Below are 17,609 nucleotides of genomic sequence, written 5' to 3' on the forward strand. Positions count from 1 at the left end.
CATCTCTACCACATCCAGTGCTTTTATCAACCATTCCTCTACATCTATTTCTCCCTGGTTTTTCCAATTTCTTGCAATTACTATTCTTGCAGTTGTGATTAGATAGAGTACCGGTTTCAAATATTTTCTAACCTCAGTATCGGTGACAATGTTTAACAAATACGTTTCTGGAAGTAATTTCACATTTACCTTATACATACTTTTAATACAATTATGTACTGCTCTCCAAAATTTTTGTATAACCGGGCAAGACCACCACATATGATAAAAAGTTCCCCGTTGCTTTCCACACCTCCAACAGTCTGTCTCTCTGGTTTTATACATTTTGGCAATTCTGACCGGGGGGAGGTACCATCTGTGTAACATCTTTATGTAGTTCTCTCGAATATCAACACAGACCGTGAATTCTAAATCTTTGCCCCATGCTCTTTCCCATTCTTCTAAGCTAATGTTTCTACCAATATTTTTTGCCCATTCCACCATACTGGATTTGATAGTTTCCTCTTCAACCTCTATTTTTAAACAAACTTTGTATAACTTAGATATCATCCCGTTACTATCTTTGCCTTCATTCATTATTATCTTGTCCAATTCTGTTTTTTCCATTGTTATTCCATACTGTTTCATATCATCTTTAAATCTCCCTAGAAGCTGTCTATATGTAAACCAGCCCAAATCTATTCCCTCCTGTATCAATTGTTCCCTGCTTTTCATTTGTATCTTTCCATTCACATTTTCTACCAAATCTTTATATATCAGCCATCCCCTTTCTACTAATTTGCTTCTCTTCATGAAGGCTTCATGTGGTGACGCCCATAATGGCATATGTCTGTAAATTTTTCCTTTATATTTGGCCCAGATTCTTAATAAAGCTCTTCTTAGTATATGGTCGTTAAATTCTTTATTTTGTATTAATTTGCCATACCATAGGTATGCGTGCCATCCGTATCTAATATTGAAACCTTCCAAATTTAATAAATTTTCGTTTTCCAATTTAATCCAATTCATAATCCATTCCAAGCAATTTGCGTGAAAATATAGTCTTAAATCTGGGAGTGACAAGCCTCCTCTTTCCCTTGCGTCCACCATTATCTTCCACTTTATTCTTGATTTCCTTTTCGACCAGATAAATTTCTGTAGATCCTTCTTCCATTGGTTAAAGACTTTCTCGTTTAGTATCACTGGCAGATTTTGATAATAATACATTAATTTAGGTATTGCAAGTATTGATTTAATTTAACCCAGCTCTGTATTTCTTGATCAAATTGGCATATTTTCAGTTGTGTCGCTAGGGTTGGTGTCTCACATTGCGGAACCACATGGTATCAACCCCCTTGGACCTCCTGTGGTGGGGGTGCAGATGGGGAGGAGGCTCTCACCCGGGGGAACCTAGTTTCCTACCACCTCCAGCCCCCACCAGCTGAGACAGCAAAGATGGGACATTCCATCTTTTTTAAAAATTACATAAGATCTCCACCCTCAAGGAAAGAGGGAGTCACAGCAAACAGCCCACCCACCCCCAGAGGCTAAAAAGAACCAGACGGACTGGGAGGCTGTGGGAGAGGAGACCACAACACCACACTGCCTCTCATAGGATTTTTTTGGCAAGTTTTACTCCAAGGAGGAGGCTATGCCATTGTTTTTCTCTGAGGTTGAGAGTGTGACTTGCCCAAGCTCAGCCTGTGGGATGCCATGACGGTGTGGGGATTCAAACACTGGTCTCCAGAGGCGTAGTTAAATGCTCAAACCGCTATGCCACACTGGCTCTCACTCCCCACGCCCCCTGAACTACATCTCTGCTTTTTACAGAATGCAATTTCCATCTGTTAAAAGCTGCTTCTTTGGTAGTCTTAGCTAAGACAAATATATCCATCTATGTGCTCTAATCGTTTTAGCTATAATGTGGTGGTGATGATGATGATGCCATCGCCATCCTCATCATAATTCTTAATTATGCACTTTCTGCACAGTTACCTGGGAAATAGCCCCACCTAATACAGTGGACCCTTGTTCTATGCTGGGGCTTGGTTCCAAGATCCCCCGTGGATAACAAAATCCGTGTATGCTCAAATCCCATTAAATATAATGACATAGCAAAATGGTGTCCCTTGTAAAAAATGGAAAATCAAGGTTTGATATTTGAAATGTATACTTTTTGGGAAACTTTTCAAACTGTGGATGTTTGGATCTGTGTATAAGAAGGGCTGACTGTATTATTTTTCTTAATTTATATTTTCACTAAATACTGTAATTTATTTCTCCATTTCATTGTTATGCCTATCACCTTTTTGTACTTGTTTCCATTTTGATTTTTCGTTCAGTCTCGGTAAAAATAACAACTTGTGAAATGTTTTAACCATTGTCAAGATCCAACTCTTAAAATATCCTGGGTATAGTTTAATCCCTGACACATCCTATCCTGTAACATTTTACAGATGAAAACTGGGATATGTGTGGCCAGGCAACATCAGAGTGTGGTCAAGATGGCAAAAGCTATTCATGAAGGAAAAGGCCAAAGCTAAAAAAGGCTGCAGCAGTTTGCTCTTGCCAGAGCATCCTGGGAAGAATAAGACTCTGCCTTTCCTTTTCCCCTGCTGAATTAACTGAATGCAAACTACATTTGCCCTTTGAACTCGTTTTGCAACAATCCAGTAAGCTGAGGACAAAGGGGGAAGAGGAAAGAGAAACTGGGACATTTTAAAAGCAGCTGAAAAAGTGGGATGACTGAGGATTAATTGGAAGTGTCCCTGCCAAACTGGGACATTTGGAAAGTGTGACATATACCCCATGAGCAGGAACAAAAGGAGATTTTGGTCTTGAGCATGCATATGTGGCGTTTCATTCCACAGAAATCAATAACATTTACTCTCAGGTGAGTGAGGTGTCAGGCATTTGCTTGTATTAAACAGAACCAGGCCAGGTCAAGATAATAAGCCCTGCCTAGTCATGATAACATATTTGGTTATGTTGGTATGACAGGATGTGGCCTCCTTGGTCAAGATGAAGGATGGACTTCTTCAGAATACTGGGCTCATGAACTTGTAACACCACTGTTTTAGGGAGGGTTAAAAAGAACCAAACAAACCCTGGCATAATGATTTGCCCAAATGGAGAAAAACAGAAGCAGAAAGACAAAGTGAAAAGATGACTCCACCCATAGGTCAGATGCAGACATAACCTGTTCTAAGTGCTGGAAATAGTCCATGAAGCAGAATGCTGCAATATGTATCGTAGCTGTGTGAAATTAGCATAATTTTAATATTGTTTCCTATACTTTTAAAGAAATCACGATAATGTGTTTGGAATGAAATTGGCTTGGTCATTCCTGAGTGGAAAACCATCATACATTTGCCTGTTTTTTAGCTTCTTGTTTCTTGGCTTTTTGTATTTTGCCGTCCTGTTTTTACACATACCTCTCTATCGAGAGCTAGAAACTTGAAACAGAGGAGGCCATCCATTACACAGTGTTAGAGTGCCTGATGCATCACAGACTAATGTGCAATGGAGAGTGATGCACATCTGGACACTAGCTAGGAAATGCTGGAGGACAACAGGCGTGCTTGATGTGCACCAGCAGTGTCTAATGCGCATCAGAACACTCTTGCCTGTGCCTGGATGTGCATCTTTGCAATTAATTACCAGGATTTCGTTGCATTTCTGTTACAGATTTGTAAAGTTATGAAACATTGACTGTGATACCCAACTATCATCATCACTGTCATTATCATCTACATATTTACATCCCACCCATTTCCCAGTCTGGGAATAATATCTTGATGTCTTGAATTAGACCCCCAAATCTGTTTTTATGTGTATGTTTTAAAGGAGTGTGGTATCATCCTATGCTCAGAGGCAACTAGTATGTTCATTGAGGATTTATCCCAGGTCTTTTGGCTTTTTTTTTTTTGGATTGCAGCTGTATATTTTCCTGGGTCCTCTCTGATTACTAACTTTTCTTTGCACTTCAAAATTGCCCCTTCCGCTTGTGTGCCAGAGATTTCTAGGTCCTTCTCTCTGTCTTCAATATTTGCTTGCTGCACCAGGGATATGTAGGCCCCTTAATTTCATGCTACAGTATTAGAATCCAGGCAGCTTGCCATTCCCATGTAAGCATGTTAGTTCCTCTCCACAACAAAGCAGAACTCATCTGGAAGTAGAATCAGGTGTGCCCACCCCCCACCCCTTTCTGTTTGACTTAAATTGCTTTACAATTGGCCCAAGTGCCTTCTGAGAAGCATCTCCTGCCTGGCATGGGCATGCTCCCAGAGTGAGAGAAAACTCTGTCTTCCCAATCACCCTGAGAATCTGGCAAGACAGAGGGAAATCAAAACAGGTGCTATATTCTGACAAGGTATTTTTCTACACAGTGTGACTCACAAGAGGATTACTGTATTTGAAGAAATGGAGGAGAGGTATTAATGGGGTGGTAACAGCACGGGAAGCAGACGAGGCACAAATTATCTTCTGGGTTTTTATGACCATAACTGTGTTGTTGTAGGTCACCTAACCAAGATTTTTTTTCTTTTTATTGATAGAATCTGACCCGTTCAGTAACAGATTTTTTCCCCACACAATGAACTGCCTGGCCTCCTTGGATGGCAAATACATCGTATCAGTCGTATGTATAATAAAAGTCTTTGCATGCAGCATAACTCTTCTTGTGCTTGTGCAATGTTTGGGGTACAAATACCCCAGATGTACACATTCCCTGGTTGGTTTGTTTATTTATTTTATATGTATGTATGTATGTATCTCGCTCTTTTCCCAGGACTGGGACTCAGTTTATCACATTGTTCAGATATCTACCATTTTTGATGCTGCCAACAGGTTATAAACAAAACAAACAGGACATTGCAATTAGTATTATATTATTTAGTACAGAGATGTAGCTATGGGGCAGTGAGGACCTTGCCCTCCACCCAGATAAGAATTTCTAGCATTTCAATTAAAGTGGTGTCAAATTGCATTATTTTTACAGCATAGATGCACCCTCAGTCTACTATGTTCCTGGTACCCAGCATTCACAGGGACTGCTATGAACCTCTGCCATGGCCCGTCTCTTGCACAAAACAGCAGGCTCCTCGGTAGCTCCTTCCCATGCATGCCAAATTGTTCACAGGTCTGTCATGCACTTCCCAGGGCCATTTCCTGTAATTTCCTCAATTAAGCTCAGGAGCACTGTCATGCACATGGCACAAGAAGTGGCAGAACAGGTTTCATCATCTGGAGACCAGCGGTCATTTATTGCTCCCTGAACAGAGCGAGAGGCTCTCGTAGTCTTGGCTCGGTTGGGAAATTTATATCATCGGCAAGCTTACACACACCATTCCTGAGCATTGGTTGGCCTGTGCAGGGCTTCCTGGAACTGAAGGCCCACATGTAGAAGGCCATAGGTTTGACACCCTACTTGGGGAACCAATGTTTTGTGTCCCCCGCCTCCGCCGCCTTGTTGCCAATTTCCCAATAAGTGTTACAGCATCCCTGAGATACCAATTGTTATGAGGTTGTACTAATGAATGCTTGAAAATCTGACACTCTAATTAAAGGTGTCACCCTCCTATTAGAGGTGTCTAGTCACACACTCTCAGCCTCAGAGGAAGGCAATGGCAAATTTGGCCAAGAAAACCCTAGGAGAAGCAGCACGGTGTAGTGGGTAGAGAAGGATGCCAGGAGGCCAAAGTTTGAATCCCTGCTCTGCCATAGAAGCCCATTATATGTGTGTGTCCATGGGCTTTCAAGTTGCCTGTTGCCTTATGGCAACCCCATGAATTTCTTAGGCAAGAAGTCCTTAGAAGATGCCTGCAGCATCTGGGATTCCTTGGCAGTCTCCCATTCAAGTACTAACCAGGGTTGATCCTGCTTAGCTTCCAAGATTCAACTATGGGATCAGGTGCCTTTCGGGTATTTAGGCCAGTCAACATGGCTTGTTAGGTTTTTTGTTGTTGTTAACCCTTTGTAAAATAAGATTTTAGCTGCTTCTTCAAACGCAAAAAGATAAAAACACAACTCTCTCAAACACCCTTCTGGTTAAGAGCCAAAGGCCTAATGTAGGAATGTGTCTATGCTCCATTAAAGTAACTCCCAAACCAGTGTCAGCACTGAGAAACAGAATCTCCTCCCTCCCCGCATTTAAACGCTTACACCTCTTCATTTCAGCCTCCCTCCTTGTCTCCTCTGCTGGACAGTTGCCTGTAGCTTTTATTAGGATGTGGGCTTGTCTTTTTTTTCTTTGGCAAGAAATGTATCTTGATGGTAATGAAACGTATTGCTAAGTCTAACTAAGTGCCACTATTTTGGGAAGCGGATACCTTTTTAGCATTTTCTGTTGGCTGCCCAAGGCCCACGAAGAGGGCCGATAGCCCTCTGTACTTCCATTCTTGTTGAAAAGCAATGAGTCAGCAGAGCTGTGTAGCAGCAAAAAACCCCAAAACACAAAACCTGTGCACGGAGGCCAGCGACACAAATGTACTCTTGACCAGATGCGTCAGGGAACTTTCCATGTACAGCATCCCCTCCAACATTTCACAGTTGTAAGCCAGGACATGGGTGGCCAAGCTACATCAGAGCGTGGTCGAAAAAATATGGTCAGGCAGCAAGAGGTCAAAAGTAATAAATGAAGAACATCACACAATATTAGAAAAAGCAGAGCAATGTGTGTAGTACTGAGTTTAGGAAGAGCAAGATTCTGCTTCATTCTCTCCTCTTCCCAGCTGAGCCGAGAATAAAAGAAATCTACCGTTTTGGTCTCAGTTTGCAGCAATTGAAGTAAGCTGAGGGCAAAGGGGGAAAGTGGAAGGAGGAGGAGGAGGAGAGAGGATCCGGGACATTTTAGAAGCACCTGAGAAAGTGAGACACTAGAGGATTAACTGAAGCTGCATCTACACTGTAGAATTAATGCAGTTTGACACCACTTTAATAGCCATGGCTCAATGCTGTGGTATTCTGGGATTGGTCGTTTTGGTCCAAGACACACTGCAGAAATAATTCAAATTTGAGACCGCTTTAACTGCCCTGGCTCAGTGCTAGGGATTTATGAGAATTGAAGTTTATTGTGGCAGCATGGCTCTTTGACAGAGAAGGCTCAATGTCTCTCAAAACTACTTTTCTCAGGAATCCCTCGCATTGAGCCAGGGCAGTTAAAGTGGTCTCAAACTGGATTATTTCTGCAGTGTGCTTTGGACCATTGTGAGATATTTAACTTTCATATCTCTAGAAAAGTGTAAGATGAAAAGGCTTTTGGAGCACATAGACATTCAAGTAGATTTTAAAGTCGGGGGGGGGGGGGGGAGAGAAGAGCAAGGGGACCTGTGTCCCCTATGGAACTTTTGGTGGGGTAACCAAGGTCTGAGCTTCTAGTGACTAAAACTGTAGTGCATGTCTGACATGATGGGTTTCTTTGGCTTTACTGGGCATAATGGGAGGCTTTGTAAGGAGAACTTGCAGATGTGTCCTTGAAGGCCCAAGGAGAGCCGCCCTTCCCTTGGCCTAATGGAGATAACAGAGCACCTGCCCTGCAAAGTCTTCCACTTGCACTCCTGAGAGCTTATCTCTGGCCTTCTCTGGCTACAAAAGAAAGGAGCCAACTGTAACGTCTTCCCAATAAACATTGAAAAATGTTCAGTGTTAAAAAGGATCTGTAACTTTACCTCTTCTTTCCTTTATACTTTGACGCCGTTTAAACCTTCATCACAGAGAGAGGCATGCATCTCATTTAGAATCTCCTCCGGCTTGGTTTTCTTTTTTGAACAATTCTGCCCCTCATGAATGGTTGGATTATTTGTTTGTCTGATGCATTGCTTGACCCTGGTTTCTCAAAGCTGGAAACATCTCATGGTCACTGTTTCAATTAAAGGCAAGATGACAGATCTCCGATTGCTGCCTTTGAGGCCAGGCATAATCTTTTGGGTGCAAAGATTTACGACATTTTCCAGCGTTGATAGTGGAAGTCTGGGCAATACTTTGCAACTAAAAGGGAGTACAAAGAAGCCGTTCAGCTTTGAAATAATTAGTTAGTAATCGTCAGCAAGGCACATGCAATCCAGAAAGGTAGGCATTTTGAGAGGTTGCCAGGCGCAAGAGGTTGAATATGTCTTCATTAGAAACAAAGACTAGGACTTGCTGGGCATTGGTTGTGTTTTCACTTGGATTCTTCTGCCCATCGTTCAATTGGAAGAGATGGGCAATTTCTCTCTCAATATTCCCATCTTGATTTTCCTTGAATTCTTATTTTCTGGATTATTTTGAACATTTTTTTTTTTTTTGAACTTGTGCTTGGAGGACCTTTCGCAAACCATTTTGGAACTTTCCTGTGAAACCATCCGAGAATCCCGTGTGCTCCGTCAGCATGGTAGATATGGACTTCTCTTTTTACTCAGAATTTAATATGTTTAACTTAGTTGGGCTGGAAAGGATGCTTAGTTAAACTAGGGCTGCAATTACACTACAGGATTAATGCACTTTGACAATGCTCTTTAATAACCGTGGCTCAGTGCTGTGGAATTCAGGGATTTGTAGTTTTGTGAGAGATTTCACCTTCTCTGTTTGAAGGCTCTGGTGCCACAACAGACTACAAATCCCAGGATTCCATACAATGGAGCCATGCCAGTGTCCAATTGTATTAATCCTGCAGTGTGCCAGCAGCCTAAGTTTGAATATTTGATTTCTTATAGTCCATTTGCTACCTATTATGCTGACTTGTCAATGCAATTAGCTCTCAAATGTGATGACTTTGCCATTGCCTTTATAATAGTCACATGGCAGCAACTCTAATTGTTATGTTTTAATAATGTTGGCTGTTATTTTCAGTGCAATGCATTGCTTGCTTATGCACTTTTTTATGGAGGTATATGACTTTTGATGAAGGTGTAGTGATGGGAGAGTCAGACTAGGAACTCCAGATCCGGGGTCAAATCCTTGTTCAGCCATGGAAACCCACTGGGTGACCTTGGGCAAGTCACACTGTCTCAGGCTTGGAGGAAGGCAAAGGCAAACTCCAGCTGAACAAATCTTGCCAAGAAAGCTCTGTGATAGGCTTGCCTTAAGTCGGAGACAGCTTGAAGGTAAACAGCGACTTCTCACCATTTGGTCTGTTACTTCAAGTTGATTTTATTTTGGGTGCAGCGCTGGCTCTCAGTATGCTCCTTGGAGCAAAGTAAAATACGAGGGACTAGGAACCCATCTTTCATTTCTTAAACTTCCACACCAATCCCTTATCCTCTACCTTTTGGTATTTTCAGTGTGTTTTAAAGCAGCTACAGCATTTTTTGCAAGCAAATGTTGGCTCTTTGGTCATGAACCCAAAGGCCACTTACCCACTTATAGTGCAACAAGGGTAAACCATGGGGAAACAAGAATTATTTAGCAGGCCACCATTGAGACCAATGACTTCTAGCAGCTTCCTTCATGAAATCGTAGCTTTGATTTGACACACAGTACAACAGCACCCCCTACTGGCCAATAATGGTAACCAAGTGCCCTTGCAAATTGAAATCCTAGCCTTTCCGAAATTGTTTTCTAAAAGCAAGGTGAAAGCTAACACCTGAACAAATTTGGGGGAAAGGGAACACACCAGACGGCCCTTTCCAATGGTTCACCAGAGTAGCATCTCCTTTTGTACAAATCCAGTTTCCAGTATAGGATCTTGGGCTAATGTACAGGTGTGCACTATTGTACAGTGACCATGGAATGATCTGACCGTAGATGCCAATGCCTCACCATGCTAAACCAAGCTTTGCTTGCAAGTGGTTCTTTGCAGTCCATTTAGGACAGCACCAAACCCGCAGACCTCCAAAGGTAAAGTGTAGTTCCCCTCAAACCTAGCTAGCAGAGCCAATGGGGAGTTGAAGCCCAGTAACTGTTTCTGTGCCCACTTTAGAATGTAGCTGACACTTGCTAGAGCTACTGCCCGCTGCCCTGATAACCAGGCTGCCTCTTGAACCAGGGGTGGGCAACCTCACTCACAGGGATGACGGCCAATCCTGTCCCCTCTTCTGGGAGCAAGCCCAAATATCTCCCATTTTCTTCAGTGGTCCCTCAAAATGATTCCTGTTGCCATGTTGAGATATTGCAAAGGTACATGGAGATATTTGAGGTATTAGTACAGCATTCTGGGTGCTTGTGGAGGTGAGGATATTTTCATGTGGTTCAGGGGGGTGCTTTCTAACATGGGGGCAAAAATGTCTGTAAAATTGGGGGCCTCAGGGATCACAAAAGTGGGGTTAAGGTGCAGTGTGTGGCCCAAGGCCTACCCCATTCTTAAAGCAGACATTAAAACAGTAGAATTACATAATGTACACAACCTATCTACTTACTAATAGCTCACACATCAGACAGGACAGTGATGTACAAAATCTGACCAGAGCTTATTTTCATGTGTGTGGAGCGTAGGGCTGGAATGGACAGGTAGTCACATAATCTGTCTCTCTACAAACCTGGGAGTCACCATCCAGGTTTTTCTTCAGTTTGTTGAAAACAGCAGATTCAATTCTAACCATGCTCACTTGAAGCAAACTTGGTGAACTCTCAAAAGGGTGGATGTGTTGGAGAGCTTGCAAAAGGGTGTGTGAGGAACTATTTGTAAGGAAGAGACAGTATCTCAACTAGCTTAGGTTGAGCAAGAAGGAAAACTATTACCAATCCATTTCCAGAAGGAAATGCCTCACAGCAACTCTGCCCCCTGCCCAAAACCAGGAAGGCAGCAATAGTAGCATCTGTTTGGATTAAAAAGAGAGACTTAACACAGGCTTTGGCAGGGTTTTCCCCAAACTTTTATTGTGGTTTCTCCATATTATTTAGAATACCAATTTGTGAGGATAAACACCATTGGAAAGTGAAAAAGTTGAACGCAGGTAACCCCGGAGCTGAGGCATCTTCTTGATGATTGGCAGGAGCTGGGAATCCACAGCCTTCTGGTCTGCCTTGCGTCGCTCTGTAATCTCGTATTTCTAAAAAAAGGAAGGACAGCACCTAAATCACACACTCATGCTCTAGTAGATCTATGGGCCCCTTCGCCAAGCCTCTTCCCTTCTGTTTAACTGGGCTCCAAAGAATACTTGCAAGATGCCTTAAAACAGCAGAGTCCCCACCATTCTTCTGTGTCTTTTAACCCCTGCTTCCCAAACATCTACAGCACCTTTAGGGATGGGAACAAGCCAAGTCACTCATTTTGACTGGAATTCCTAGTCCAAGATTATATTCCAGGCCTAATAATATTGGCAGCTGTGTAAGCTAAAACCATTATTGGGCAAGGAAATAGCCCCAATACATCTGACAATGGGTTCAGGTACCTTCTCCATTCTAACTATCTCTAATAAAGTGCCCATGATAACTTAATGTCTAAGAAGACTGTGAGCAATTCAACCATGGAGAGAAATTTGTTTCCTGCAACACCTTATACTTACGATCTGGGAACACTTCATCTGCAGAAGGCAGTCAGTCCCTTTTGTAACATGCAGATAGCCCAACATTACACAGGTTGCACCAAGGCTGCCAGTACTGTCAATTGCCCAATGGTCTCTCTAGCCTACAAACGTTTGGCTCATTCTCATACTCCCCAAATGTCACCCGGAAACTTGGGGGATTTTAATATACACTTTATAAAAACAGTGGTCCTCTGTGTTGACCTTACATAATCTTTCTGCTTTCTTACATGAGAATATCAGGTTTTTTGTTTTTTTTAAGAAGAGTGACATAGTGGTTTCCTTCCAAATTCTACTACTATTAATCTGAGAAGTCTTTCGTTTTAGGGGAATCCTTAAGACAACTAGGTCATCTCACCCAAAACACCAGTGACAGGAACTAAATGATACAAATCAGTAAGTTATTGATTAAACTAGTCACTTTCTAATGGAAAGGAGCAACTCAATTTTTTCAGTTTATTGAATGACCTAACCTTAGAACTCCAGCATTAACTTAATTCCAGAAAGTTCTCTCATTTAACTAATAACTTAACTAATGCTATTAATTAGTTAATGGACAGGGTATGCAAAAGAGCCAACAAATTTTACCTTTCCTAGACAGTTCATTACTCAAGTCTAATTCTCCTGGATGTTTGATACTTGCTTCTTGGTAGTCCCTCAGTTGGAGAATGATCACAAGATTCAAACCACTACAAATGCAGATATATGGATGCCCACCCTCCCGTTTTGTATGCCAGAGAGGGGCACCTCATCTGTCTCAGGCAAATGAATTTTGAAGCTCTTAGCCCTGGGACTTTTACTGGGATCCATGTGGAAGTCAGTAACATGAACAGATAGAGAGCAAACAAATGAGATTATGAGGGCATCAAAAAGGGAAAACATGAAAAGGGATTTTGGTGGGGTGGATGAGAAAAAGGGTTTTCGAAACAGCTGCGTCCTTTTCTCTCAAGACAAGAAATTGGGGAGTAAAATGAGAGGGGACACTTTTCAATTTCCTTCTCTAATCTAGTAAATGGCAATCTAATGCAAATAGTTAATCCCTACCCTGAGGTAAATCGATAACTTTCTTATCTCTGCAGAATATACAGTCATCCCTACCTCTTTCTCAGTGTCAAAGATTTCACCCTCCTGGTGTTTGGGTTTACGCAGCTTCTTCTTCTTAAAGTAGAGATCACTGAGGTGCTTGGGAAGTTTCACACTGGAGATGTCAACCTTGGTTGAAGTGGCAATGACAAACTTCTGGTGAGCCCTGCGCAGAGGGACACGGTTGATGGCCAAGGGCCCTGAAGACAGATTACAAAACCAAGTTACACGATGGCCTTCAAATGCCAGGACATGGCTTCCTTTGGCTGACAGCAGTCAAGTGGAACACAGCAAGGCTTTTTGGCTTGACACCACCAAGCAAAGGGAAAAACAGGCCCAATCAGCAAAGAGGACCAAAGCACAATATTTAAAGTAAGAAAATCCTGATTTACTTAACAGGGACATTAAGTGTTACATTTGACACATGGGAAGTAATGTATTGCTATATGCTGTATTTTCTCTTTTATAATTGGCAAATTATTACAAATTTTCTCTGACAAGATTTTTAGTTTACATGTAAGGAAAGTGTAGACTGGGAGCCCACATGTGTGGCCCAAGGGCAGTTTTTACGGTCCTAAGCCAGCCATTCCCCTACCCCCAAACAATCCCAGTAGAAAGTGGGGGCACATTTTGGTCAGCCACTTTGGGCCATTTTCAGGTTTGGTGAAGTATTTCTTTAAAAAGATAAATAAGGTCTCTCCTGGTCCCACAAATGTCCCAGTGGAGTCCAAAAACTCAGTCAAATGCCCCTGGAGAGGATTGGGGGACGCACCCCAAGGTCTTCGTGGGAGCTAATGCAGCTCCCTATCCTACAACAGTGGCTACCCTGGTTAACTGGTAGAAAGGACTTTAAGATAAAATATACCAAGAAAAGTCCCTCACCCCGGTTTCAGGACCAGACCAGAGGAGCTTACCTGTTACGAGCAACAGACCGCTTCCCAGTTGCTTCAGGAAGACCACACGCTAGAAACACAAGATGGAGAAGGTTTGTTACATTGCAACCAGAGATAATGAACGCATATCTAAAGCACTGTTATTCATCCACAAAATGAAACAGACAATAGGGCTCCCCTTACCTTGCCTCGGTGGCGCCCAGTGAGAAGGATCAGGACAGTTCCTGGGGTAATGGAAGTCCGCAGCTTTCTCTTGTGTAGGGCAAAATTCTTCTTGCCATGACTCAGGAGCTTGCGGGGAACATCTTCTGTTGGGTAATATCTAGGCTGGAGACAGAAAAGAAGCTTGCAGCACAATTCTGAATTCAGAATCATCTTTTCCCAAATACTGAAATACACATGAAAATAAAATACTTCCACATGCTGAATAATCAGAGACACTTACAAAAATGGGGCTATAGTCTCCTAAGTGTATTTCATAACACTAAATATAAGCTCACTTGTATAGTGGGAACCTAATGTATTTGCCAGTGTTCAAGTACCTTCACCAAAAAGCAGGTGAAAGTAGCTTTTATTCCTATATTTCAAGGGACAAAAGAAACCATCAAGCTAGCAAATCTAGAACAATAGGGTTTGAGTGAAGACCTGGATCAATTGGGTCAAAAATTCCTTGTATGTTTGAGAGACATGTGCTTACCATTTTGCGAAGTTTGACCACCCTGTTGCCTCCATTCTTATCACCTCCAACAGGCTTTGTGATTGTGGCAGGCTCCTTCTCTCTCTTCTTCTTCTCTATCTGCAAATGGGACAATGCAAACACTTGAGAGACCTCTGCAAACAAACCTCCTTTCCACACAACATGTAAGAACAGATGCCTGCCATCAAAAGGACTGGAGATGATCACGGTTTCCCTAGCAGAGTCAAGCCAGCTGTCTGCGAGGTAAAAGTAAGTTCCCCGCTGTTCCCAGGCCTCAACTTCCAAGAGGCAGAAGCACACTGTTAGCTAACACCCATGACTTCACATGGGCTTCATCACCTTCTCAGATTGTACCTCACCACACTTGTGCTGTTGTTTGCCTTCAAACCAATTCCTGATTTGTGGCAACTCTCTCTTGGGCAAGATTTCTTCAGAAGGGGTTTGCCATTGCCCTCTTCTTTGAGAAACCCAGTGGGCTTCCATAAATGAGTGAGGATTCAAACACTAATCTAGTCCAACAATTAAACTACATTACAGGGCAGCAAAACCCACACTGAATTTGTAGGGTGTCAATTCAGTCACACACGCGTGCAACAAACAGTTTAAGAAGCACCTGCTCTATGGAAAGATGATTTCTGTACTTACCTTAGTTTCTGGAGCTTTGTATTTGCGCTTGTACATGGCTTTCCGGGCATACATGGCTGACCGGGAATACTTCCCAATCCCTCGGGCCAGCATTGGGTTGCGGCTGGTATGGACCTTCCGGACTCTCTTTGCCTTCTTCTCGCCTGCCATCTAAGGGAACAATGCAAACATTAGCAACTAACACAAGAAGTGGCAGGGAGAAAAAAGGTGGGCCAAAAAGGGATGATGGATCCCCACTGAAAAGCATTAAAACCAATCATTTTAAGCCCCACTTAACACCGAAGCGTTAAGTGGGGCTAGATCTCAGGCAGCCAACCAGGAAGCAAGGCCACAAAGTCCCAAGGAAGCATGCACCCAAGATTTGGCCTCTGGTATCTCCCCTCCCAGGCTTGATTGGTGAGAATACATGAAACAGGGCCGCCTTGGTGGCTGCTCCCAGGCTATGGCACTCGCTCCCCTTGGCTCTCTTTTCACCTTCAAGCTCAGGCCTTCTCAGCATTTAAACAAGGCCTTCAGCCTTCCACTGGATGCAGTAGAAGGGATGGTCCATGGGTGCAATGTATGTCTGAATCCACAATATATGGATTCATAACAATTATAAATGTGTGTGTGTGTGTGTGTGTGTGTATATATATATATATATGCGCATTTACAATAGTTTTAAATTAATGCTTTAATTGGACCGGTTGTTTAATGCTCCTTCAACTTCTGTGCTCTTTTATGCTAGTTTGTTTTAATAGATTATGCCTATGTGCCAAGCATTCACTCTTAGAAAGAGACTCTCCCCGAAACCCTGAATGCAACAAGAGTTTGAGGAGGCCACTAGCGCTAGACTTGCAAACCCACAAAGAGGGTGCCCCATCCAGAGACAAAAAGTGCCACAGAGCCCAGTAACCAAATAGGGCACAAGTAACAGGCTGGCATCCCCTCCAACCTTCACCCCAGCCCCAGGTTGCAAAGACTGCCCTAGTTGCTGGTCAAGGGCTCAGAAGGAGCTCCTGATCCTTCCAACTCAATGTCCCACCTTGCCCCCCTCCCAAAGGTGCATCTATCCCAGAATGGCGCCCAAACTTTGGTTCTCCAGGTTTTTGGGGCTTCACCTCCCAGAGCGTCCAGGAATCCCAAATGCTCGGAGGATCCAGGCCTGGCAATGGTTGAGGGGGACCCCCGTGCCAGCCGTTAGCCCCTGCTCTTCAGGGCGCCATCCTAGTTGGCATTCCGGGCTTTAGAGTCCGACAAGGTTTGTAGCCTTCTCTGCCCAAGAGGGCGGGTGCCTCTGTCAGATGGAGCCCTGGCGGTTCCTGCGGTGCCCAAAGGCCCTAATGGGGCACTGCAAATGCCCCTCAAGGAACCAAGCGCCTCCACTAGGGCTTGCCTCCCAGCCATCCCCCCCCCCCGCGCTTTCTTTCCGAAGGGGAGAGCAAAGCGAGAGGGTCCCCGGGCTGTTAGGCCGCTGCTGCTCCCCGTCTCCAGGGGACTGCGCCCCTATTGCCTGGGGCGCCCTCTCTTTCCGCTCCCCTCCGGAAAGAAGGCCCCCTCGCGGCCCACTGGAGGCCCCCCAAGGCCTTGGGCCCTCTCTGTCCCCCCAGCGGGGCTCCTCGGGGGAGGATGGCCGCGGATTCCAACGCCAGCCCCAGGGAGAGGAACCCAGCACCGCCGCCATTCTTACCTTCGGAGATGGGAAAAGGAAGCGCGATCCGGGAACTCGGTGTTAAAGAGAGCGGGGGGCGTGACGTCAGCGCGCTCGCCGCAAGGCACCCTGGGAGAGAGAGTTTTCTCTCGCGGGGGGGAAAGCGGGCGTCCTGGTTTTGGTGGCGGCCGGCAGGTGGCGCTTGGAAAGGCTGGAGCGGTTCCCCCTTGGCTGGGCTGAGCCATGGGATCGTCTCCACAGAAGAGGATGGGGAAAGGTCCAAAGTCCACTGCAGAAATAATCCACTTTGAGACCGCTTAAAGTGCCTTGGCTCAGTGCTAGGGAATCCTGGGGGTTGTAGTTTATTGTGGCCCCAGAGCTCTCTGACAGAGAAGGCTGAATGTCTTACAAAACTACAGTTCCCAAAATTCCCCAGCATTGAGCCAGGGTAGTTAAAGCAGTCTCAAACTGGATGATTTCTGGAATGTGTTTCGGAGCTTAGTCATTTCGGTTGTTCTTCACTCCCATTCTTTGAAGCCTTTGCTTCTTATGCCTTGCAGCCAAGTGGAGAAGGGAGAGCGGCAGTTGTTGTTGTTGTGTGCCTTTAGGTCTTTCCTGACTTATGGCAACCCTAAGGCGAACCTATCCTAGGGTTTTCTTACCAAGATACAGCCAGAGGAGTCTTCACCGGAGGCTGAGAGAGTGTGACTTGCCCCAGGTCATCTGGTGGGTTTTGTGGCTGAGCAAGGATTTGAACCCTGGTCTCCAGAGTCATAGTCCAACACTCAAATCCCAAGGCCATGCCAACTCGACCGATTATGATGCTCAAAACGTGCTTTTCTAACCTGCATGCCTTTGGTAGGGCTGGTTCTTGGACAAATGCTTCTCATCCTAGGAAAAATCTTTGGACAATACCCCAAAATGTGAAGTCAAAGGCTTTCATGACTGGCACCCATAGTTTTTTGTGGGTTTTTCAGGCTCTGTGGCCACGTTCTAGAAGAGTTTATTCACGTGTTGGCAGCCTCTGTGGGCTGGCATCTTCTGAGAATTTTCTGAAAGAGGCCAGCTCACAGATAGACTGGCAAAACAGCAGGAATAAAAAACTCTTCTAGAACGTGGCCCACAAGCCTGACAAAACCCCCACCCCCCCACCCACCCAAAACAACAACTCATAATACAATACCAGACCCCAAAAACCATTGCAGGGGGCAGGCACGTTATGTGTAGCAACCGGTTGTGAGTCG

General features: G+C 44.2%; 2 protein-coding genes and 1 long non-coding RNA gene across 3 annotated transcripts in view; 1 reads left to right on the plus strand and 2 right to left on the minus strand.

Annotated features, from left to right (window-relative positions):
• Positions 1-17,609, minus strand: part of HECTD4 (HECT domain E3 ubiquitin protein ligase 4) — a 426,162-nt gene that overhangs the window by 91,260 nt on the left and 317,293 nt on the right. The window lies entirely within an intron of this gene.
• LOC121916414 lies at positions 2,444-7,722 on the plus strand. Its single transcript, XR_006100871.1, has 3 exons — positions 2,444-2,872; positions 4,536-4,618; positions 7,693-7,722. It is a non-coding gene; the product is annotated as an uncharacterized LOC121916414 (long non-coding RNA).
• RPL6 (ribosomal protein L6) lies at positions 10,744-16,539 on the minus strand. Its single transcript, XM_042441431.1, has 7 exons — positions 16,405-16,539; positions 14,736-14,885; positions 14,091-14,189; positions 13,577-13,720; positions 13,415-13,463; positions 12,516-12,700; positions 10,744-10,943 (listed from the first exon to the last, which is right to left on the minus strand). Exons 2-7 carry the CDS (start codon positions 14,883-14,885, stop codon positions 10,791-10,793), a joined length of 780 nt encoding a protein of 259 aa, XP_042297365.1. The 5' UTR covers positions 16,405-16,539; the 3' UTR covers positions 10,744-10,790.

The sequence above is a fragment of the Sceloporus undulatus genome, chromosome 10, assembly GCF_019175285.1.
Source record: "Sceloporus undulatus isolate JIND9_A2432 ecotype Alabama chromosome 10, SceUnd_v1.1, whole genome shotgun sequence".
NCBI lineage: Eukaryota > Metazoa > Chordata > Lepidosauria > Squamata > Phrynosomatidae > Sceloporus > Sceloporus undulatus.

Bases quoted from the DNA above. Each gene is read 5' to 3' on its own strand.
- RPL6 (XM_042441431.1), bottom strand. From the start codon at position 14,885: ATGGCAGGCGAGAAGAAGGCAAAGAGAGTCCGGAAGGTCCATACCAGC. The intron at 13,721-14,090 runs GTAAGCACATGT...TTCTGTCTCCAG, and splicing joins TGGTCAAACTTCGCAAAATG to CCTAGATATTACCCAACAGA. The intron at 10,944-12,515 runs GTAGGGATGACT...TCCTTTTTTTAG, and splicing joins TCTTTGACACTGAGAAAGAG to AAATACGAGATTACAGAGCG.